A 26,656-nucleotide genomic window follows, 5' to 3' on the forward strand; every position below is an offset into this window, starting at 1 on the left:
TTTTCCAATTTGGCCAAGAAGGTAGAATGGTGGGGGGTAAGAAGGTCATGGAAGCGTGGTATGTCCTTATGCTGTATAAAGGGATTCAAGATATATGTATAATAGAGCCATGCTGAGAAAATCTAACTTGTCTAAGACTTGTCCTGGTCTAACAGGGATTCTGTATATTTCAAAAACTCACTTCCAGCATTTTAGAAGCAAGCACAGTTCCACTCAATTCACCCTCACTTGCTCTTTTTCTAAAGTACCAATAAGAAAACAGAAAAAGAGGCTACATTAAGAACTAGATAACACAGGAGGCATAATTTCATTGATAGTTATGGTTTGAAAGAGTTTATATGTATGTGATGGTTAAATTGGACACTGTTTTTTTGTAAGCTTCCCTGATGAAGAGCAGCAAATTGTATACTAAATAATTAATAAATCAGGGTCTTGACTACTTAACTACTACACTTCATTATTAGCTTCGCTATTCTTTTCTTTTTTTGCACCGGTAAGAAACAAAACAGAAATCTTAGGATTTCATTTGAAGAAATTTGCAATACTGTGGCCTAGCACTTATTAGAAGTGTTTCTCAAATTTTGCTTCCTTTTCTTAGTATGGATAGGCATAGTGTTAGCATTTTGTATTCACTGCTTTGTGGGAAAAGATTATTTAGTTTTGAAGAGCCCATTTAAGCAAGTTAAGTTTCTACTTTAATATTAAAATGCAGGCACCAGTCGGATGCATTTATTACAAGTGCTGGCATACTAACCAAGCTATATAAAGTGCTAAATAATAATGGTAATAATAATGGTAACTAATCATATAAGAAGGTGTTTGGAAATTTGATTATAGGAGCTGACAGGAAAGCAATATAATCAAATGAAGTATTATTATCATCTTTTTATTATTTTTATTTCATAAATTTTATACATCACTTGAATTTAAAAAAAAATAAATCAAAGAGGTTGCACATAAAGATTAAAGTACAGGTAACTCACAACTTACACGCATTTACCCGCATTTCAACTTTACACGGCTAGCTAAAATCACATAAATTAAATGCATGGAAGGCAAAGAGCTTAAAAGCTCATTTTGTACAAACTTCACTTGGCATTGACACAGCTTTGAAACTTTCACACTTGCTTACTGTGCACTGGGATGCTCTCACAAGATCGTACAGGCACTCAGTCATCCTTGTAGATCTCCATGAGCCTCCCAGAGCACAGTAAGCAAGATGGAGAGCTTACAAACTCTCTGCCTTGCTTAGAGGGAAGGGCTCAAGACCCATCTGACGTGCCACTTCCTGAAGATAAGATTGGTTATGCGGTGGTTTTTGAGTATATGCTTTTTGCATATGCGCCCCATCCCCAGAACGTTAGTTCTGCTTAAGATGTGAGTTACCTGTATGTCACTAACCTATACAACTCACGGTGAATCGTTAGCAATAATATTGCTTCAAGATAACAGGTGAGTTTTTCATCTCAGAGGCTTACAATAGCACACTGTGGCAGCAAAGACTGGAAACTCCTCTTTGCTATCTGTCATTAAATTTCATCTCACTCATATTAGATGTGAAACTTCATTTGATTCTAAGATATAACTCCAAAAAACTGTAGTTCATTAGAATATATAATTCATCTTAATGCTTCATCTAAATGAAAATGTGATGCTCCAGTTTTCATGCACAAATAAGAATATTAAGCTAATTAGTCTGTTATAATAAGTAACCTAATTACAAAGTGTGACTTTTCTAAATGAATTTTAAACATCTAATTCTGACCTTTATTAGGTTTGATGGGTATATTGATTATCCAATTAAAACCTTATATTAATAATTAACTTACCTAATTTGTATATGCAAATAGGTATACACATTCTGAAAAGAAAAACTTCAAATAGAAGGCAGCCTTTCAATCATCCTCTTCTTACTTAACCTGTTCTTAATAGCAGTATCCAGATTATTATAGCAAGAGGTCTTTTAGCCAAGCTATGATCTATAATTGCCACCTGAACAGGAGAAATCTCCATACACTGTCAAGTTAAACAGATTTTTTATTAGAACCTAATGCTTCAATTTCAGAAGTATGTGCACAGAATTGATTTCTCCGTCTTACAGAGAGGAAAAGAGAACACCCATGTACAGTTATACACTAGGTGTATATACACCTATTTTGATACAGCTTGGCAAAGAGTTCCTAAAACATGCTCAATACAATAGAAAACTGTGAATACTCAATGACAATGCAATGTTATAAATGAAGTGGCTTTTCAAACATACATAGTAAATCCTACAGACAGAAAAGCCTTGACATTGAGCTCTATTGCAATTAATTAGTGTATAGCCAACCAGAAGGGTGTGTGTGAATAGTATGGCCTTCTCACCATACTTCTTTCTTGATTCCCCCTTTGAAGTAATTCTCCTTTTAAAGAAGGCATTGGAGGTTAAATTCCCACATATGTATATAACATGTAGTTTGATAGTAACACTCTCTTCCCAAAACAAATATAGGAAAAAAGCAGCTATTCAAAATCGGGATAAGCCTTAAGAAGGACAATGAGATATTACGCTAAGATTAATTTATTGTTTAAAATAGGGAAGAGCTGTGGAAGGCTTAGCTCCCATGAATACGTTTCAAAAATAAAGATATAAAACAAGTGAGCATATATCTATAGTAGGTAGAAAAGGGTGGAAATAGCTTTTGATTGAAGCTTCACAGTTTCCTGAAAAGGAGCATTTGAATGAAATTTCACACAAAGCAAACAGATTATATTGTAAAATAAAGGCAGAGAAGGAGTCAGAATGTATGCTGAAAATAAAAAGCACAGCCTTAGGCAAAACATTTAGTTCAAAATCACTTTATGAAGTCTATGTTCAGTGATCTACAGCCAGGTAAATCTTTATTCAATCCAGCAGAATTACTTCTGATATGTGCAAGGATAATGGATTTGGGTGTTTTCGGGTTGTTTCAAGTATGGATTTTCAAATATACACAATAACAATTCCCCCTTCTCCTAGGAACACCACATCAACCTAATCTTAAAACTTAATTCACATGTTTAGGAACTGAAGGTGGCTTCACCCAGAAGTAACTAATGTTCACATGCTACGTAAATGGATTATTACTTGGTCAACTATAGTAATGAACCTAACATATAGTTTTAAACAACCAGGAATTTTATCCAATGCTTTTGCTTGTACTACAGGTCATAAAGAACAAAAGTGTCTGTGAAATCTACTTTGCACCAAAGTAACAGCAGAAGTGGACACCTCAGGAGCCTATCTATCTATCTATCTATCTATCTATCTATCTATCTATCTATTTGAACCCTGCCCACTCTGGGAGGCTTCCAACAAAGATTAAAAAAACATTAAAATGTCACACATTAAAAACTTCCCTGAACAGGGCTGCCTTCAGATGTCTTCTAAATGTCAGGTAGCTGTGTATCTCTTTAACATCTGATGGGAAGGTGTTCCACAGGACGGGCGCTACTGTGGAGAAGGTCCTCTGTCTGGTTCCCTGTAGCTTTGCTTCTTGCAGTGAGGGAACCACCAGAAGGCCCTCAGCGCTGGACCTCAGCATCCGGGCAGAACAATGGGGGTGGAGACGCTCCTTTGGGTATACTGGGCTGAGGCCGTTTAGGGCTTTAAAGGTCAACACCAACACTTTGAATTGTGCTTGGAAACGTACTAAAAGATGTAATTGAAGCTTAAATGACATCTATGCTAAAAAAACAAAAACTGACCCAATGCTTTTTAGGAAAAAATATTCACGCGACGGTGGGGAATACCCCCTAAAAAGCCTCTAAACATCCACTTTTTTCTGCTCTCCAGCTCTCCCTCCCATGCTCTTTCCACACAACTCCCTCTTCAACCATGGTTGAAGCGGGGCTGGCTAGAAGCTGTGCAGAAAAATGACTGCTGCTGCTACTGCTACTGCTGCTGCTGCTGCTGCACATCAGCTGCTAGGCTGGGAGGCTGAGCAGCCAAAACAAGCCCCACTGTATCTCCTGTCACTTTAGAGCTTCCTCCGCTTTCACTGAAGTCCTCTTCGGGTTCTGGGGTCTCCTTGCAAGCCACAATGACTCTCCAGTTCTCTCCCACCATTTCCTGTTTTGAATCTTTCTATCTATCTATCTATCTATCTATCTATCTATCTATCTATCTATCTATCTACTTACCAGAACTGCATATATACACGGTCACACATGAGTCAATCACATGTATGTGGGAGGGGGTTGTATAGTATAACAAATTGTTAATACAAAGAAGTGGCCCAACTTGAAGGATGTTGCTGTTACCTTGTCAGTTCTTGGCTGTTAATCACAGCTTCAAATGCACAGTATTTTAATCATAATGAATCCAGTTGTCCTCAATGTTTAAAGAAATGTGATATATAAAGACAGTCAAATGTTGTTTTTTTAGAATTTCTCACATGTCACTATTGCCCTTTCTCCAAGGAACCTAAAGCAGCACTCACAGGGTTAGAATATTTTATCCTGAAAACAAACATGTCAGGGTGGTTTGGCTTTGAGAAAGTGACTGCCCAATGCCACCCTCTGATCATCAGGGATGAGCTGGAATTAAATTTGGCCTTCTCAGCATTTTAGCCACTCTACACATTGGTTCTTTTCAATGACTAGACACAAAACCCTTTGTACTAAGATTGACAGGGGAAGTTCTACTTGAGATTCCTTCACCTGATGAAAGTTATGAGGATGCAAAATGTGAGAGTACTTTCTCTGAAGCAGTGATTTATCTCTGGAACAAACTGTCTTCCAAGCTGAGTCTAGCACCACATTTCATTAGCAGAGGAAGATGCATTTATTTGTTCAGGTCTTTGGAAGGGATAACATTATGCCAGTTAGTTTCTGAGTCTTTATTGCCTGCTTCTGTGATCATAGGTATTAGGTGTTGATAGCTTTAAAGATTACTTTTTGTGTCTGATATGTGGTATTATACTATGTCACAATTAATTCTGTTTTAATTATTTATGCATACTGTCCTGGGGTTTTTAAGCGAAAGTTTATAAATCTCATAAACAAATGCCATGTGGGCATACTACTGTGCTACAAGACCTTGAATGTAGAACTTCAGAAGCGATTACACAAGGAGCAAATATCTACTTTTATCAATGCATGACTTGCATAGAAGCCACTTAGTCAAAATGTAACATTATTTTAGATTTACATTGTGGCCAGTAGGTAAAAAGGCGTAGGCCATTTGCCACTGCAAGGCACCTTTCAAATAAACCAGATAGCAATAAGATACTCTATTGTTTTAGATATTTGTGAGCACAATACTGCTTCAGAAAACAATTTTGAAAGCTGATGCGACTAGAAAGAGCACATGCATCGCTGCTGTTGGCTAGCATATTATTGCACATATATGTGTGTTATTTGGATAGACTTTAACAAATGTTTTTAAAGGGGATGATTTTGGGGATGATTTTATTATTTTGAGCCATTTTGGGTAGAGTATAAGTTTACTCTGTCCATGTGGTAAGATGATTGGCAGAAATTATTTTCTGCATGCTCTCATCATCAGTAGCAGGAAGGGTGGCAACCAGCCTAATGACCATTTTATGGTACGGCTGTATTATTAAGAAAGCGCATAGCTATCCACTAATAAAAAAGCAGCTACTATTTTTAAAGAGATGTTCTCAGAAATCTTTGGTAAACTTGCCAAAATGCACAGTGGACATTAATTACAGGTTGAATTTATGAAACAGAACTTACCACAACTCCAAATTGTTCTGGCTCACAGAGATCATCATACTCATTCTTTAACTCGGCTAAGGCACTAAGCTCTTTCGGTTCAGGGAGGTTCTTTACCAAATTCTAGTGACACAAACAGAAATAAGAATTATTTTTATATTTATTAATCATAGGTATAGATGATATAGATATAGATTTATTATGCTTCAACTAGCGATGTGAGATGAGAATATTCTTGAGCATATTTTCTGCTAGAAAATTCTCCACAAACTGTAAATTCTAATGTAAGAACCAGTTTTACAACCCACATTTAAAAAATCTAGTAAACAATCAGTCAAACTGTGATATTGCCAGTGTAAGTAATGAATAATGATTTTTTTGATCCAGTTACATTACTGGGCATTGTGTCATTCCCCATTGGCAGTTCTGAAATGTGAGCTACAGAAAGCATTTTATTTTATTTTTTAGTTTTAAAAATGCTATTCATTCAATTCGTAAATGTAATAGCCTTTTTTCTATTTTGGTGTGACCTTATTCTTTGCAATTCTATACCCTTGGCCATACAGTGTGATTTATTTATTTTTTTACAGAAAGTAACTTTAATGATCCCATCCACACTATCAATCAGTGTTTTTTTTTAATATTCCTTCTACTTTAAAAGCTACATTTCATACACAATTAGAATTCAAAGTTGATGGTAAATATATGGTTAGTGGCAGGCTAAGTGATTAACGTGAGCCATTCACGTTGAATTTTCAAGTTTGGTGCAAAAAATCAAAGAATGTGAATTCACTGCATTGCCCCATTGATTAAAAGAATCGTTCCATTTTTTGGTTGCCATCTGAACAAGTTTGCCCATGACTAAACATGTATATTAACTAATTATATCATTTTCAATGCAATAAAATGAATGTTCTCCTATTTTAAATGAAAATTCTCTAATATTATCATTAATTGAGACTATTCTCCAAAAGATTGTTCTCAATAATTTAACATCACTAGCTTCAACTTAATAAAGCAGAGCTTTCCAAACGTTTCATGTTGGTGACACACCTTTTAAACATGCATCATTTTGCAACACAGTAATTCAGTTTTACTAGCAAACCAGAGGTTAAACTAACCCCTTTCCAGCCCTGGGAGGCTTACGGGAAGCATTTGCACAACACACCTACACACTGCAGCCGACATACCGTGTGGAAAGTTCTGTAATAAAGATACATAGATGATCCTCAGAGTCACTCCAAACCATATAATTCTATGATTCTGTATAAAACCTTAACCTAGGTCCAGGGACTATTGTTTTGGGCAAATTTACTTTATGTAACAATCATAGAATCACAGAATTGTAGAACTGTAAGGGACCCTGAGGATCATCTAGTCCACCCCCCTGCAATGCAGAAATATGCAGCTGTCCCATACAGGGATCGCCCCACATAATTCTTGTTGTTGCTGATAATTATGTTATCACCTAACCTTCACTGTAAGATTACAGCATTAAAAACAATTTTAAAAATCTATAATCAAAAAATAAAAATAAGGTGGGTCCTAAAAACATAGACTTCAAGTGTCAAAAGCCAGGGTAAAGAGGTAAGTCTTCAGCGTGTCTGAAAACTGTATAATTAAGGTACCCTCCATGTTCCTGGAAGCACTCTCAATGAATAAAATCTTAAAATTGTTTTTCAGGAGAAAAAATGATTGGGAAAGTAACAGGCAACCCCAATGGTGTGACTCCACTGTTCACACCCCGTTCTCAAAGCAAACACTAACGACAACTGAATTGAAAAATTGAGTGTTGTTAATGGTGTGATCTATCCACCAAAAGGAAATATCTCCACCTTCTCCCTTTTTCTCAGCACCTCTCCCCTTTGGAGCTCTGTGTGTTTCCCCAATATGTTGGTTTCATTTCTCAGAAAAGAAAAGATGTAGAGGAATTCCCTGATCCACCTCAACATGCCTTGTTAGTAGTGCAATTCAACTCAAGGATATAAGAGTCAGCCATAAATCATTCCATTTTGTCTTGTTATTGGGGTACACACAAAGCCAATGCACATTCCTAATAAATGCAAATGAATCGCAGGCCTTTCTCTCAGGACTATAAACTAAAAGCAAAAAACCACAGGAACACTTTTACGCTTTGCATGACAAGGACTGGTGGAATATGGTAGGGGAGGTATGCATTTACGTTTAGTTAAAACCAGATTAATATTCGTTTTTCAGTATTAATTGTAACTTTCCAACTGCACAAACACAATGAACATGCCCTGAAGAGCATGTCTGGCTCTGTGCCCACACTATATTTACAAACATTTGTTGTTTCTCTGTCCTTGGTCACACATGGATTTGCCACACAGACATGTTCAAATACACATGTGCTGTTTGTAGAGGCTATCAAAGTTTGTGGAGAAATTCAAAATACTTTTTTGAGTATTTTTATGATCATTTTAATGTGGCATTCACTGATTTATCTTTCCACTGCAATCCTGTTGTGGCAAAGCATTCTTCTAAATAGTGGTGAAAATGTAGTTCGCCATCACCTGCTAAAGCATGGTGTATTTTCTTACTACCATTTATTGGAGGAAGGGACTCCTTCACCACAAAGTTGCAAGAGGTAGCAAAATCACTTTATCAGAGTCAACCACCATAACCTAACATTTCACCAAATGCTACCCAGATTCATTTTTTCTATTTCCATTTCACTGTGAACAGCTATTGGATCTGTATGTATAAAGTTAAACTGTTCTTAAAAACATCTGATTCTGACATTGATCAGAATTGAGTGAGTTTTGTTTACACCTTATGTTGCAAAATATTCCAAGGAAGTTTCCCTGTTTCCATATGTAAATGCTAGATGGAAATGTCATTAGACTGCAGGCTAGTTTATAAAACTATGAAGGCAAACAAAAAATACCAACCTTGGATTAACAAGCAACCTTCATTACGATGAAGGTATGACAGTTGTCCCCAGTTCTAATTTCAATACATACCATACATGCACCCGTTAACACATTCACAGCATAACAGAACAGTACAATATTTTGCATAGAATCACATTTCGAGTGGCACCTTACTGATCCAGTTTTAGACAGGATAGTCAAAAGAAAGTGTTTGTGACAGCATTAAAATACTTTGTATTCAATTGTTCATGCCTCATAGCTCTAATTTTATGGCATGTCAGCACTGTGATGTTAAAAAACTGTCTGTTAAACAGAACTGAGACATTTAACTACTTTCCACATTTCTGCAATTATTCAACAGTATTCCACAAACTTTTATTTTCTTTAAATGTTAATTGCACACTTAAAGGTTAGTTAAGTGAAGATATTGAACCATGGTGCCTTTTCTTGCATACAAAAATGTAACCTTTCTTTCTTGTCTCAAAACATCTCATTAAGTCACTTAAGCCTTGGTCACACATGGATTTTTCATTATAAAACCCATCATAATGTACCCAGATTGGAAACTCAACAAATTTAAGGATATATGACATACACAAGTTGTTATCAATATACTCCCAATTATTATACCTATGACTCTTAGTTAAATCTACTGGTACAGACAGCACAGGAGGCTGCCTTATGCCTAATCATATTGTGTGTGTGTGATCTGCACTCTCTCTCTGTGTGTGTAATGTACTGCATGTTGGGTTGTATGTTTATATGAATGCATAGATTTCTTGTCTCAAGCAAGAAGCTTTCTTTCTTGTTTCAAAACATCTCATTAAGTCACTCTCTCTCTCTCTGTGTAATGTTTTGCATGTTGGGTTGTATGTTTATATGAATGGATAGATGGATGTGTTAGGGTGGTTTTGGCCCTGCCCTTTTTGACATGTCTAGCATGCAATCGCTAACCAACCTTAAATAATGGTTTGCTGCTCACTTATTCATCCCTGGTTCAAATATAATATGAAACCAAGGCTTCATTCTTTATCCTGCTCATGCCAGGGAAGGAGTAAGATGAAAGCTATCAGACCACATGCTACCCTTTTGCAAAATAAATAAATAAATAAATAAATGGTAAGCCAATAATTCTGGATTTGTGTTAAATGAAAACAGACCTAATCTTATATAACTGATTTAGTTACAAAGCTTGTATTTCAAGCTTCCTCAAATAAATAAGCAACTTCTGCTGAATAGTTAAGCCAAATTGGTTATTTTTTTGTTCTAATTTTTAGCAATAGCAATGTATTGTTAGTGGGTTTTGCAGTCAGCTGCCTTTCACTTTATTGTCTGGAACTTTATATGTGAAGGCCTGTGGAACATTCATTTAGTTTAAGGAGACTAGGAATCCCAACATGATGACAATTTGGAAATAGTTCTTATTGTGTAGCATGTTGCCTCCCACTAAGATTTCTGAACCTCCATAAATTTATTTCTAAAACACAAGGAAAGTCGTCTGGCAATCCAGTATTTAAATATGAAAGATTCTCTTTCCTGCACTCTCCTCTGAAAAAAAGCATCAAGGAGAAGAGGGGGAGAGCCCCCATCATGTTTTCTAACCCCTCTACTTCCTCCACCAAATTGCTGGGGGGGGGAGTTTCATGCTTGTATCCTTCGCCTTGGGACATTTGTAGGCCACAGGAGCCAATCATTTTGAGGCTTGTGCTTGCATAATCATCCTGAAATTATCTTTAAATGAGCAGGCACATCTACTGGCTGCATGCAAGGGGAGGCTTCTGCATTTTACTCTCATCATAAGCGTCAGAAACTGGGAGCAGGTATAGAACGAAATGTAAGATTAACGGAAGGTTTACAAATTTTAAAAGGGTAATTAACTGCCCCAATTGCCCCATATGATGAGGTCTCAAACAAAGAAGAGATATTTTTAACTTGAAACATGAGTGCCCACTAAAATAAAATTAGCAATCTAATCTGTAAATTTGTTCCTAAAACGATCGTTGGGTGATTTGTATAGAACTTGAGCAGAACTTAGTTGGACACAACCCATTTAAAACAGTCCTAGGCTTTCCAGAAAGAGTGAAGAAAGCATTTGGAGTGGAGAACCTGGGGGCCTTCAGATATTACTGGACTCCGACTCCCACCATGCCAAATTATTGCCCATGCTGGCTGGGCCAAATGGGAGTTGGAATCCAACAACATCTGGAGGGTTATAGATTACCCACCTCTGATGTAGTTCAAATGAACACTGTGAATTAATATTTCAAAATTTACAGGTGGCAACACAGTGGTTCAAGTGGAGCACACATCTAGGTCAATCATAGTGTTAATTTAAGACATTTAAAGTTTACAAGCAGCTCCGTTCTGAATCAATTTCCCTATAGCAGGTATGTCAGGGGTAGCCAATGTGGTGTCCCCCAGATATTTATTATTCATATAGATACAATGGCAGAAATACTAATTGGATTCTAACTCTCACGAGTCTTGGCCAACATCACTAATGGCCGGGAATGATGGGAATAGACGTTCTACAGCTTCTGAAAGGCACTACATTGGCAACCCCTGGTGTATGTGATGTCATTAACCCCATACCACACTATGGTGAATATTTTTATTATTATTATTTTATTATTATTTTATTTATTATATTTGTATGCCACCCTTTATCCAAAGATCTGAGAGTGGTTCACAGCATAAAAATACAGAATAATACCACAAAGTACATAATAAAAATAAGAACATGTTACCAAGATATGGATAATTGAATAGGTTATCATTCTGCTGATTTAAACTGTGATTGATTCTAAGAGATGCTATGTTAACTTACCTGAATCAGTGCTTCACTCAGTTTTAATTCATCCACTTCTAGAATAATATATTTTATTTCTTCATAAGGCATACGGAAAGATCCCAGGAAAATTGCTGAAATGAAACACCACTATTTCAGAGTCTACTGTCAAATGGAAATGGCTTTTACTTTGTATTGTTACGTTAAAATTGTCGTTGGAAAAGCATCAATTAAACAACAACAAAAATCATTCCAATAAAAAAAATTACCTTAAGTATGATTGGTATTTAGGCATGTTTCCCACATAAAGTGGGCATAGGATTACAGCATAGGCTTTTGTTTGAGGAAGGGGCAGTAGGGTTTATGGTGAGACACTAAGTATTAATCCACTGTGCACACCAACATGGGAATAAACTCATCTACACACAAGTGAGACTTCTGCATTTAAGTAAACTCTAAATGCTCATGTCAGGCCAGATTAAGTCTTGGAGTGGGGGTGAGGCCTGGTGGAGGAAAACATGACCTTATAGTAACAGGTAAAAGACGGACGGTTAAGTCCAGTCAAAGATGACTATGGGGTGCGATGCACATCTCACTTTTCAGGCCGCGCATTTGTCCACAGACAGCTTTCCGGGTCATTTGGCCAGCATGAATAAACTGCTACTGATACACGGGGGACTGTGATGAGTGCCAGAGTACACAGAAACGCCATTTACCTTCCTGTCACCTATTTATCTACTTGCATTGGTATGCTTTCGAACTGCTAGGTTAGCAGAAGCTAGGAGCGGAGCAACGGGGGCTCACCCTGTCACATTGATCTGAACTGCTGACCTTCCAATCAGCAAGCCCAAGAGGCTCAGTGGTTTAGACCACAGTGCTACCCGTGTTATAGTACAAAGATGCATCACTCTGATTAAATAATCTAAATACGGGTCCTGATGAAAGAGGAACCAGCTCTATGACAACTCTAGGATTGCAAATGACTTCCACGCCTCTTAAATAATACCTTTGTTGTTACATCAGTGTCCTCAGACACTGTTTATGGTCAACAGCACAGGAACATTCTTGGCTCTGGTAAGTGTGGAGAGGCATAAGTATACAGGAGTGTTCTTTCTCCTAGGCATTCAAGTTTGACCTAACTAGGAAACAGGTCACTCCATCATTACCTTATTGAATCAGAGTACTCTTGAACATAATTTCATCTACTGCTGATGTCCAGAGTCACAGTCTCCCAGATAACATTAGCTAATACCTCAAATTTCATGCAGTCCAAGAAGCCACAGCTAATGAAGACAGCAATGCTTGTCAGGCAACAGTTTCTACATTAAGACATTTCTTTCTAACTATCAAATGAATGACAACAGAAAGGTCTCACAAAGTTTTTTAAAACCCTTAAGGTTTAGGCTCAGACAAGGACTGTGCAAGATGAAAAACCTATTACATACACAAATTCTGTGCAGTCTTCCCATCCAATATCCGTAGCTCTTTAACTCTTTTCTTAGGCAGAGACACCTTCTTTTCTTCTGTATTCTCGACAGGCTTTTTAACTGCTAAACAAAGGGGACATTTATCAGTATGTGCAGACCTAACAGAAGCAAAGCTTCTACACCCAAACTGTTTAAACTTTCACAATATTTCCATGGCTGTGCTTTTTATGTTAAACTTAAGAATTTCCATTAATAAACAGAGATCAACCCATCATGTGTATGGTGAAAACCTGCATGAAACATGAACAGTGACATTTCAACTTTGTTGTGGAATAAAAAAAAGTGTCATTGCTAAAATTGATTAATGAACTGCTTCAGAGCAAATCCAACAGGCATTGTCTAAAGCTGATGTGTAGCTAGCTCTATTGCCCTTGCCCATCTACATCAGTGATTTGAGAGAACGAAAGTGTTATCACAATTTCTTCAGCACATCAGAGCCTCCTACTGGTTGCAACCAGGCAATGCCAATCCCTATGTTATTTTTTCAATGAGGCCACACATTAATTGGAACATGGTCAAGAGAAATGAAAACGATTCAGGTGTCGGTAAAGTCAGAGTTAAATGCTTAAAAAAACAAATCAAATACAGGATCTAAATTAAACCTGTTGGTAAGCAACCAATATTTTGTTTTCATTTAATACCGTGATCTATTTTGTGAGCAATAACGTATTTGTTTATCAAAGCAGGAGAAGAAAAGCTGATGCAACATGCTGTAAGAGTTTGTTTTCCATTGTACTCTTAATGCTATGTACTGCATGTGCAGCTGAGAGATGGATCTATTGTTGCATTGCCTACACCTGTAAACTAATGTATTCCCCTGAAATGATAATTTTATTATGACACCTGCTTGGTGCCCGCACAAGAAACAATGACATTAACCAAGGTAAGCCAAAAATTTGAAGGAAATTAAATGCATCCAATTGTTCTGGTGATAAGGAAAACCCACAAGAATGTAATGGTTCAGAGACTTAATTAAGCAAAACTTCACTATTAGCTCATCCCAAAATCTGGAAACACATGGGTTTTGAAAATTAACAGCTGCACAATACCTAATGTGTCTCACACTTGATCATTAACTCAATTACTAAACACCATTAAACATTACCTTTGCATGATTTAATTCTTCTAACGTTAAGACAAAGCAAAACATTGTCACCAACAGTGACCACATATAGCAAAAGGCAGGGGTTATTGAACCGTTAACCAAAAATGCCTGTTTTATATAGCAATTTTTGAGGTACAGGAATATCCAGTCGTTCAAAATGTATACTCAGTTGTCAGATATTTGTAGAATAGTAGCTTACATTTATAATTACTAAGATCTCAGAATCAAAACTCAGATTTACAATATCCCATGCCAATAACAGCTTCCAAACAAATTTAGTTACAGGAACAGGGAAACTGAATTGACACAATTTATGATGAAAAAGTATAAAAGACACATCATCCAGGATATTATAAATGAGTGCAGAGCAATGTCCTTCCACACATGCTGTCACCTCCAGATATAGATTCTGTGATGTACTGCTAACCTATGGATTGGCATGTGTTTTGGAAGAAGTATTGTCTGCACTGAGTAACACAACTTTACTGAATCTTCATCTTCAAATATAACAGTACTATAAAAATACTAGTTTGATCATTCAAGCTAGTTGATACTAGTCTAGAACTATGCCATCAACTCCAAACAACAACCTCCGGCCCCCCCATCAAAGATGCATCCAGAGACGTCTCACTGTGTTGGTCTTTATTATTGTATTGCTTATCTGTTATGTTTTATTTGATTCTGTATTTTAAATTTCTATTTATGTTGTGCCCCCCATATGTTCTGATGAAGGATGGATTAGTTTTTTAAAAATAATGTTATGAGGTAGGGAGCATTTCTCTCATGGCAGAGTCTACCTGCGGCCATCAACAATTTCCTTTCCCAGTGGGAGAAATGAACAAATCAACATTTTTGATCTCCCAGGTTGACTACTCTACTCTCATAAGGAAAAGTACAGCAAAAAAATTATACAGTGGTATAATTTTACAGCAGAGATGGAGAACAACTTTTGGCTGGAAGACTACAGCCATATACAGCCAACCCTCCTCAAATCACATCAACAGTCAATCCCCTAACAAATTTGGGAGGAACTGTGGTGTATAAATTTAATAAACAAAGTCAAGGCAATGTAAAGCTGTGGCTACAAAGGTTCAGCTGGGAGTGTGCAGCTACAACTTCAGCTTAGGTGATGTTTGAATTTTTGAAATGGGCACCTTATCGCATCAAATACTCAGCAGCATGATGAGATAAGGTACAAAATTCAAATAATAATGTTAAGCCGCAGCTGCAAAGGAACTTTTCTTTACAGCAATGGCTTGAATTCACCACTGTTTGATGACAGCTAATAAACAAGTGGGCATGGCTTAGCTGATGTCATATGATGTCAGTTGATAATACATCTGGGTGGCCTTGGCTTAAACAGCCTTGAGAGCCAAATGAGGATACCTGGTGAGCCTAATTAGCCCCATGGACTAGAGTTTTTCCACCTCTGTTTTACAGGATACATTTATGAAACTAAATATTCAGCTGTGATAGATGAAAACGTAAGTAGCAATAGTGAGATGAATTCAGCAAACTGATATGAAGTACTTTTAGCAACTGCTTTGCCAACACGGAAGAATACCTCTATAATCAAGTAAGGTTAGACAGAGAGAAATGACACACACACCCCACCCCCACACACCCTAAATTGGTTCTCATTCAGCAGAAGAAGATACAGTTTGATATTCTCTGGATGACAGTTCAGGTTATCATGAGGTAAGTTTGTCACACTGTGAACCGTTAAATACTTATTGATCTAACACTGCCACTAATCGCGTCTTTTGCAGGGTTACAAAACAGCTGCAAACAAACAGTGCCTATCTGTTCCCATAAACAAAAGTCTTAAATCACTATTCCAGTCAAAAGGAACTTTTCAAATCTAATTGGCTGGAAGGGCTTGCATTACCTGTTTAATAGCATATGTTTTTAGGAATCAAGATAACATCTGTACTGTGAACGTTTTAGGGCATCTTACTATGCATGTTTCATATAGGGGAGAACCAAGATGGTTTAACCCACTGTGCCACCCGCATCCCCCTAGGTTGGTATACTACATTTTAAAACAAACCAATACATATTTCTAAAACCAATTAAAATTCATATAAAGTACACTCAATATAAAGAGAGGTCAACATAAGAGCACAACAGGTACCACACACTGACCTCAATGAACTATTCATTCTTGCCTCCAAAAGATACAGCTTCACTTGCCATGATGTTGAATGGGAGACAATGAAAAGGCCCTACCTTAAAAGACCCAGTGATAAGGCCCTACTAATTCAAGTGAGGAAAATGTCATATTCAGAAAGTCATGCCTTCCCTTTGAAATTGCTTCATTTCCCTTAGTGACATCACTATACAGTAAAACCTCATAGACTCTGTAATGACATGACTGTTATCAGAAAGTGCTAGCTTTCAAGCATAAATATGCTACTACTAGAGACTGCCTCCCCTGCTTTCCCTAACCACCCTTCTCATCTATCTGCTAACGCCTTCCCCACACATCTGACCATTTCCCTACCACCTCACCTATTTCCCACCACCAGCCTTCCCCACAGCTTACCCCAAGCTCTTCTCCCTTCCCTCACAGCTTGCCTCATCCCCTTTTAAAGTGAAGAGGCTCTTCACAGAGCAGCTTGTCAAACTGCTCTGTGAATAACCTCTCCTCCCTCTGTTAAATTTTGTGGCAACTGCTTTTAATGCTGGGTGCTTCACAAGTCACAGAATGGCTTTCCCCATTCTGTTAAACAGCGTCTCTTGGCCAACAACCATCACAGCTGCTTCATCAGTCTCCTGTCTATTGGTCCTCAGGCTGGCGTTCACAAGGCCACCCCCTGTGAACTGCACAGCATGGCAACCACCTTAATTTTTTATGTATACCTCAGGTTAAGTATTTAATTCGTTCCGGAGGTCCGTTCTTAACTTGAAACTGTTCTTAAACTGTTCTTAACCTGAAGCACCACTTTAACTAATGGGGCCACCTGCTGCTGCTGCCACCGCCGCACGATTTTTGTTCTCATCCTGAAGCAAAGTTCTTTACCCGAGGTACTATTTCTCGGTTAGCAGAGTCTGTAACCTGAAGCGTATGTAACCTGAAGCGTATGTAACCCAAGGTATCCCTGTATAGGAAGATGCAGTTTGTATGTATACAGTGGTACCTCTGGTTACAAACTTAATTTGTTCCGGGGGTCCGTTCTTAACCTGAAACCGTTTTTAACCTGAGGTACCACTTTAGCTAATGGATCTCCTGCTGCCGCCACGCAACCAGCACCAGATTCCTGTTCTCAGCCTAGAGGAAAGTTCTTAACCCAAAGTACTACTTTCAGGCTAGCGGAGTCTGTAACCTGAAGTGTTTGTAACCCGAGGTACCACTGTATAGGAAGAAAGTTTCACTGAATACAGCAATGAACGAGTATGAAATTGAAGCTGGAGAGGAGCATTTCAGAAAACATTTTGGCCTCCCCTGAAGCTTCTTTTTCATGTTGAATGTGTCATTAATTATTAATTGGGTAGGATCATGAACTTTTACATTTTGAAGACATGACAACTTACTTTGGGAAGGCACACTAGAAAATGCTGCTAATCCTACCCTAGAGCAGTACAGTTTACTATGAGGGGCAGAACAAGAGCTAATGAATGAAGCATCCGGAATGTGGCAACGTAAGAACAGGCCTTTTCTACAGTTGCTCCCTATCTGTGGAATGCTCTCTCCAGGGAGGCACCTTCATTATACACCTTTAGGTGCAAGGCTAAAACATTCCTCTTCAACTAAGCTTTTGGCTGATTAACATTCTATGTCCTTTAAAATTTGTTTGTTGGAGGGAGGGTTACTGGATTGCTTTGGTTTAGTTCATGTTTTTATTATTTTAAAAAATTATTATTTTGCATATTTATGCTGTAAATCACCATGAGATTCCTAGTATTTGTTTTTGCTGGCATCTGTCTATCTCAAAAGACAATGGAGTGCGCCTGCTGTGGCTGCAAAGACTAGTAGAAGATTTTTCCTCAGGGCTTACTCCCAAAGTCTTTCTAATGAATGAGTACAGCCATAAAGCAGCAGAGGTTTTGGATTGGAGCTTTCCTTCTACGAGATGGGTTATCTTCCATCTCAAGGTTCCATCTTGAGGTTGGCAAGCCCCATCTGCCCCTCATTTCACCTTCTGGACTGCTGGACCAACTATTGGCCTCGTCTACTCAATCCGCCAGAGCTCTTTTTTGCAAGTTGGGGAAGTCCTTAACTCACCAAAGGTTTGAGACACCTGGTTTAGCCGGCCAGTCAAAACCGTTTTCAGGGATGTGGCCACTGTTGCATGTTGACTGCTTCTAGGGGCCACGGGTGAGAGCTGAGTGCAGGGTGGGGACCAAAGGTGGATAAACTACCCCAGAGGGGGTACAACATGTCCCCCACCAGAGGTGCTATTCCTCCCTAACATCCCACATACCCAAGGGTGATATATTAATTTTAAAAATAGATATAATGAAATAACAAAAAGGGGCCTTCTTATGAACCACTAAACCTCTGATCATCACCACTCATAAAATTATGATGCAGCACTGTCATGCTTGCTTCCTAGTATTTTGAAATTCCTCCTGAAAGGGATGGGGGAAGCATAAAGCAATGTAGGTTTTACAATTGCTTAAGCATTCATGCCTAGTAAATAAGGAAGCATTCTTAAGTAGGTGTTTCAGTTTTAAGAGACTTTACTACATGTTATTAATTGTTGCCTGGTTCGAACCCCCAGGTTCGAATGAATATTTGACTATTTCCCTTTGTGTTTATGACTCCATGCGGAAAGAATGATGTTAAAGGGAGTGATTATCCTGGAAAATAGACTAACACTTTAGTGCTTATGAACCCTCTGTTGTGGAAAGTTCAAGAGATATGAAAAGTCAGCATGTAGTGTACGTGGCACACAGCACTCAACACTGAATGATGAAATCACAATGCAACTGAAGAAAAGCAGCCGGAATATAGAACAAGAGGTCAGTACAGCACCACTTAAATTTCTTCATGTTTATAATACGTGAAACTTGTTCTTATGAAGCAGAGGATTTAACAAGTGGGCTTATTACCTTCTGTTTCAGTCATAACATTTTACCCACACTTAATTAAAATGTTGAAGTATTCTGAAGCATTTGTAGTATACAGAGAAATTAATAGAAAATGGATAGCTTTCTACTTTCATTTTTTCTAGACAGTTTCATGGTTGGCTTTCAAAAATAAGAGAGCAGAAGAGTCTTTGTTAAAATTATTAGCCTTTAAACATTATTCAAGCTGTGGTTAAGTGGTTTCTCTCCCTCCTCAACCCCCACCCCGGTCAGGTTGCCAGGATACAACATCATTAATTCTCTTCAACAAGAATTCTTATTCAGAGTGATCTACAATGATGTTTAACAGTATTATTCTTATGAACCATTAAATACCTAAGTTATGGTAGCATTGTCTGCTTCCTCCAACTGTATAAAAATTGTGTCTGAAATTTAGGGGGGAGCAGTATGTGAAGTCAATATCTAAAGTTCTATTTTATAGATGGGAAAAGTTTCACAAAATCAATGTGACCGCTAGCCTCCCCCCCCCCACACACACACTTGCCAGTTTAGTACCAGTATCTATTTAGTTTGGGACACAATAAGGGCAATGATGCATTCTGAAGGGATGCACTGCAACCAAATCCCCTAGGAAGGAATTGTTCGTGACAGTCAGAACTGCTCCTGGGTCATATCAGAATGGAGCTCTGTCTGCTTTTGCTTAGAGCGCAGTTCTGACTCTTTCAGGTAACTCATGGGAAAGAGAATAAAGATTTTGTTCCTAAGAGGAAGGGAGGGAGGTGCCCTCTGTGAAGCAATACAATGGAAGAGAGGCCAAATGCAGCACTTTGTAATACAATAGCAATCTTTCTAAGCCTTTTAATGATTTTTTAAAGAAGGAATTATATAAATAATACCCCTGTTCATCATTCCAAGCAACTTTCCTCCAGGTGTTTTGTTCCCCCTACTTAAAAAAAACTCCCTAGAATTCAGTGCTAACAGGATTCCTCTGAAATCTAGTAACTGAGAATATTTTGATGAAGTTTATTTTCTTAACATACATGATACTTAAAGGCAGCTATGGAGAGATGGTTTAAATGCAATTCTTCACTTGAAAAATGGTGAAGTGGCAAGTACTGATCTTGAAAGGGAAGGTGGGTGAGATCTGACAAGGAATAAAGACTAAACAGAAAGAAGAATGCAGGATAGGTCCACTGAAGCAAGGTAATTAGCGTGACCCAAACAACTGACTGTAGCTGTAACTCAAAAACATTGCTATCCAATCCTGGTCTACCCAACTGTTATTGGCTATAACCAGTGCTTTTTTCTAAGGGGACACAAGGGGACACATACCCCGAAACATTTTGTGAATCTTTGTACTTTTGTCCATTTACTGTATTTATTTTAACCGATTCAAACTATAAAATGGTGATTTCTTGAGTCAAAATGAGAGTATACCTAAACATATTTTTTTTTTAAAAAAAAGAAAAATAGCATTGGCTATAGCTAATAGTTAGTGAAGAAAGAGTTTAACCACAAGGAGTTTCGGTGGCATTCTAAGCCAAACCTTGGTTTAGCTTAGCTTAGCACAATGTTGCTTTAAAAAAGACTAAAGGTAAAAAAGGTAAAGGACGTCTGGACGGTTAAATTCAGTCAAAGGTGACTATGGGGTGCGGCGCTCCTCTCACTTCAGGCCAAGGGAGCCAACGTTTGTCCACAGACAGCTTTCTGGGTCATGTGGCCAGCATGACTAAACCACTTCTGGTGCAACGGAACACCGTGATGTAAGCCAGAGGGCACGGAAATGCCATCTACCTTCCCGCCACAGTTGTACCTATTTATCTACTTGCACTTTGATGTGCTTTCGAACTGCTAGGTTGGCAGAAGCTGGGACAGAGCAACGGGAGCTCACCCCATCATGCGGATTCAAGCTGCCGACCTTCTGATTAGCAAGTCCAAGAGGCTCAGTGGTTTAGACCACAGTGCCAGCTGCTCCCATTGAAAAGACTAGCAGTTGTGAGCTCCCCTCCATAGGCTACATGTTTATGTGGTCTCACTAAAACAAGGCTTGGTTTAGCAAACCAGCTAATAGTATTTGTAAAAGGCAGTTAAATTTCAACAGCAGTCAGAGACTACATCAAAACTTGAATATGAACACAGATTTTCCCTTTTCTTTTTTCTCTTTCTTAACTTCTACACACACACACACACACACACACACACACACCCCTTCTCTCACAGAATTAATGCATCTGAAACCTCTAAATAGGTGGAGCTTGATTAACTTAGGGAACATAATGTAAGATAGTAGAATTAGTGATATCTTTACTGCTGCTTGACCTGTTTCTAAGCAATTTTAATTTCTGCAGCCGGATGTCCATTTGTTATGAATAAAGACAACAATTTATAATGACCTTTTCTTAACAATTCACAAGTGGACCTGGACACTATTTAAATAAGGATTTCTCTTTTTACAAAATTCTTCAATATACAATTCTGCTTTCATAAGCAATGGACCCTGTTCACCCCAGTCACAGCATGTATCCTTTCCTGTGGGAAGACTTCAACAACATCCCTTCCTACATAACAATAGATAAGAAAGGCTTTGAGAGCCGGTTAAAATTATTTAGTCTCCTAAAAACTCCCCATTTTTGTCCCTGAGCATACAAGATGAAAGGCTATTACCATTTTGACATTTACTCAAAAGGCAGGCTCTTCTGGGTGTTGCAATAGAATATATCAAAGTTATTCCGTATAACTTGTTACAAGGACTTAGGCTCTACAGAGAAATAGAAAAAGGATAAACAACTAGTCTACCAAATGGTCAGAACTTTGCAAAATTCCTATGTACAAGAAACAAAAAATAAGAAAATTGTAGCAGCTTCACAGAAATTTTCTAATGTTACATCCAGGGTATTCTCAGAGAAAATTATATTACAACTGTGATCACTTGGGCTTTATGGAAGCAGATATTCACTATTATCTTCCACATGACAATACTCAATATCAGGCCAGGGGTGGAGGGAAAAGACAGACTGATACGGAATCAGATGTCGTTGATGAAATTATCCATATTCCCCAACCTGCTGAAGACAATACAATACGAGATGAATTGAGAATAGCTCTTCATCCCAGATTTCCAAAGCACCTGCTAGCCACACCCATTTTCCAATTAAGTCAACAGCTGTGTGATCTAACTGCATACATATGATGCCACCTGGAAGAGATGCAAATTGCACATTTATCAGCTCCTGTAGTGAAAATAAAGTGTCTCTGCTGCATTCCAATCCTCCCTGTAATCATAAAAGCCAACAATCCTGACAAGGTGGTTTTTTGTTATGTTTTTTAAGGACAAGGAGGATTCATTTTCAGACTGTGATATCAAGTTAAATCAAAAGTTACTGTATCAAAGCCTGCCAGATACGAAAACTACATTAAAAATGAGAAGAATAATTGATGTAAAGTTGCATCTGTTTGTCAGTGCTAGCATAAGAACAAAACCAAAAGCATGTGAGATAATGTTGCTTCATCAGCCAGCCTGATGGAGTCAGCTTCAGATTATTCATGCATACCTAAGCAAAGTACTCTTTGAGTAACAGAAGATGAGGAGACATATTCCTCTATTTTTATAATCATTTTATTGTTATTAAAATCCAGTTGTGAGTTCTAGAAATCAACCCTCTGGAGTTTCCCTTCTCCATTATCAACTTGTGACAATTAGCATGACTTACAGACTGGGAATACTATTAAGCATCTCTGTGTTTTTGTGTATACACATAGAAGAGATCCCTGGCATTTTAACAAACATTAAGGCCTTTCAGCAAACAGCCCTCTGTAAGTGATTCATTAACAAACTTCATAACCAAAAGGCCAGTTTCGTTTAACTGGTTTTCAGACACTGGTTGTTGAAAGACAGCTGTGAACATAGCAAACACAATTCTTAGTCCAAAGAGTTACTTATTACATAGATATAAAGTCTTCCGCCAGAAGCATTCTACTGAGAGTTTGTATGAATAATTCTACTTTATCCTTGAATTTAAATTAACATAGTAGAAGAACACCTGTAAATATTCTTCTTCATTTTAATTAAATACACAAACTCCACCTGGGATAAACATGAAAAAACAGGGAAAGAGATAAGTATTCCACATAGTTCAGCTATTTATCCAAAACTTCAAAGTACCTACTTTTGCCACAAATATTTCAGATCCTTCATCTTATTTTGTACATTTCTCTCTTTTGCCATATGTGCCCGTGCAAAAAAAATACATATTCATCAGCCATTTATCCAGATAAGGGAATAGGCATAGCATATTCACTTGATGTTAAACCTTTCTCTGCCTATACAAATCAGACAATCTATATTGCTTGCATACAAGTTTCCAATTTCTAATAGAACTGCATTCATTACAAAATACTGGGTAAAGTCTTTGATGTATTCCAATTTCAGCCTTTAAAAAACCTTGTATAATGTGGCAGCTGCAAACAATATATCCTCTTTAAGTTTATGAATTACATGTATTACTGTGGTTATCACCATTAAAAAAAATTATATCACTTATTCAGGTTTTCTATGTTAGGGAGATAAAGAATTACACAACTTTTAGAAAACATCTGAAGGCAGCCCTGTTCAGGGAAGATTTTAATGTCTGACATTTCATTATTTTTTATATTTTGCCAGAAGCCGCCCAGAGTGGCTGGGAAAACCCAGCCAGTTGGTTGGGGTATAAACAATAAAATTATTATTAGTATTATTTGTTTTTAATCAGTCCCCACATACAAAAGTGATAGAAGAACAGATACAGTTTCAGGCAAACATTAGTTGCATATGCTTCTGGTGCCATCAATATTCCTCTACCAATATGTTAAAAAACTGACTGAAAATATTTCTCACCCAAATAAAGCTTCTCTTTCACATATTTATATCAGTATTCAAGCCACTGTATAATGGAATGGTTAATAGTCAACCACATTTCAAAGATCCAGAGAGCACTGAAGTCTCATTTGAATTCACAGTGAAATTGCAGGCTGAGATACCAAGTTTTTACAAATGCATAATTAACATTTAATTTATGAGTGATTGCCACTAAGAAAGATGGCTCTAGAAACAAGATTTGACAAATTCAAGTAGGAAAAGTTTTACCAATCATCTAGAAGGTGTCATGGTTGAGCATGGATAAATATGGGCCTTAAACATATGAATATATTTAAATATTAGTATCAGACTAGACATTAGCCATCAAGCTGAAACGGAATCCTGACAAGATGAAGGAGCTATGGATTGGAGATTATTGCATCTGAATATTGCACAGATAGCCTGCTCTGCACTTCCCTTCAATGAAGATGCATAGTTTGGGTATACTTCTAGAACTAGCTTTGTCACTAGAAGCCCAAGTGGTATCAGTGACAACAAGTACCTATTATAAGGTTTAGCTAGTGTGTGAAACAGTGTTGAACTTGTGGCTGCTTTGAAGATAGTGCATAATCTATATCTAGCGCGGAATGAAGATGTCATGGTGGTTAACTGTACATTTAACAACAGTGTAGTTAAATGTACTGGTTGCCTATTTATTTCTTAACCCAATTCAATGTGTTGAAAGATCTAAATAACGTGGGACCCAAATACCTGAAAGAAACACCTTACTACAACTGAATGCCCACCTTTTCCCTTACCAGGTGAAAAGCACAGGGCACCAGATACAGAATACAGCCTTAGCAGTTGTGCCCCATCTTTGGAATGACCTTCCTCTGACTTGTGTCTGGCACTGACATTGTCTACCTTTCAACAGCAGTTGAAGACACCTCTTTGCACAAAGCTATGGGAGGGTTTAAGCAACTATGCCAGTTATTTTTTTTTTTATTATTACATGCTTATTTGTGTTTGGAAATGTTTGGCTGCTTATTTGCTGAATTTCCTTCTTCCATTTTTGTATTATATGCATCCAACTCTGGAGCCTTTTAGTGATAGATGGAATTATATAAACTGAATTAAGAAGAATTAGACGTGCTATCTAGGTCTTTAGTTGCAAATTTAGTTTTTTATAGCAACCAGTTAGCAAGTACTCTTGTTTAAGGAATGAATGGATTACAACATGGAAAACCTGATTATAAATTACTGTTTCAACATTGTCTGTCCCCTCCTTTCTCTTTCTTTCCTGTGTCTTTTCAAGCAGTGGGCTGATTTACTGCCTTGAGAGTAGAAACACAAAATGCCCATAAAAAGTTCTAAATATCATTGTCTACATACCATTCAAAGGTATACTGTTATATATTACTGCAGAAAGCTGCGCAACTGTCTCACAAATCACACTATCCTTACTGTACAAATCATTTGAAAATTAAAGAGTGAAGAAAAACTTGAGAGAGGATTAAACTATAACAATTTTAAAATAAAATACACTTTGAGTGCTAAAAGCCACTGTTGTCTTCTATTTCTGGAAGGAAGCATATGACATACAAGAAAAAGAAGCAGCTCTTTCCCTTAAGGAGGTGTATTCAAGATTGCTTGCTCTGAAAAGTATTCTGCCCACTTAAATAATGAATTGCAACCAAAGAAAAGTTTTGTCTTCCCTCTATTTCTCCTCTTCATCTTCTGCAGATCAGGTGGTGAATGTGTCAGTCTGTTTCATGGTTGCAATAATGAGCTGGGTGAGGCCCAGTAAACTGCAGGTTCATCCAGCCAAGACTGAGACATGGCGGGTAGATGGTTCTCTGACCATATTTGTGATGTTTAGCCTGCTTTTGACAGAGGTCACGCTCCCTCTGAAAGAGAAGATCTATCATTTGGGAGTCACTTGAGGTACAGGCAACCTTGGTGGCATGCAGTGACACTGCATGCCACCAGCTTTAGTGAGTTGCCCAGCTGTGACCCTACCTGGACTGGGATAACCTGGCTGCAGTCCTCTGTGCTCTGGTAACCTTGAGATTAAATTAATGAAATGCATTCTATGGCAACTGCCTTTTAAGATGATCCAGAAATTGCCATCAGAGCAGAATCTGGCTGCCAGACTGCTGATAGGCTTGAGGAGAGACAATTACATAACACTGATCTTGGCACAGTTGGTCAGGTTGCCTATATGTTTCCAAACCCAATTCAAAGCGCTAGTTTTAAGCTAAAAAGCCTTTTACAGACAGGATCACAACAACTTTCTTTCAGAGCACCTCTCCTGTTATGAACCTGCCTGAACCATTCAGTCTTCATCTAAAGCCTTCCGCAGGATGGCCTTTCCAGCTGTGACAATCCATCTGTGGATTGCTCTTTCCTGTGAGGTCCATCTGCTGCCATCATTAACATATTTCTGGTACCAGGTTAAAACATCTCTTCTCCCAGGCAGGACTGCCTCTAGTTGTATAGTGACCTATTTGTTGAAATGTTATTGCTGCTGAATTTTTATGCTATTTTCTGTAGTTGTTTTTTTTACTAGTTATTGAAATGTATCCTTTTGCTTTTAAACAATGCCTTTTTGGCTCCTAACATTTCCGCAAGACACTTTAGATTTTTTGTAGTAAGCGGCTAATAAGTTGAATAAATAAATAAGTAAAGGTCAAAGCAAATGAAGAGGGAAGACTTTGAGAGAGCAGAACAAGGTGCATGCAAGGTCACAGCATGCCCCAGTCTCCTAACTATGACAGGAAACAGTGTCTGCACTGCAACTATAAGATAGGTGAAAAC

General features: G+C 37.8%; 1 protein-coding gene across 1 annotated transcript in view; it reads right to left on the minus strand.

Moving 5' to 3' along the window:
- The window catches only part of DIAPH2 (diaphanous related formin 2), a 357,022-nt gene that overhangs the window by 217,072 nt on the left and 113,294 nt on the right, over nt 1–26,656 (minus strand). The window contains exons 19-21 of the mRNA XM_081179396.1: nt 12,828–12,932; nt 11,422–11,516; nt 5,722–5,823 (exon numbers count right to left, since the gene is read on the minus strand). Coding sequence (XP_081035522.1) covers nt 5,722–5,823; nt 11,422–11,516; nt 12,828–12,932 — 302 coding nt within the window. The remainder of the gene's footprint in view (nt 1–5,721; nt 5,824–11,421; nt 11,517–12,827; nt 12,933–26,656) is intronic.

This window comes from Podarcis bocagei, assembly GCF_964188305.1.
Source record: "Podarcis bocagei genome assembly, chromosome: Z".
NCBI classification, from domain to species: domain Eukaryota; kingdom Metazoa; phylum Chordata; class Lepidosauria; order Squamata; family Lacertidae; genus Podarcis; species Podarcis bocagei.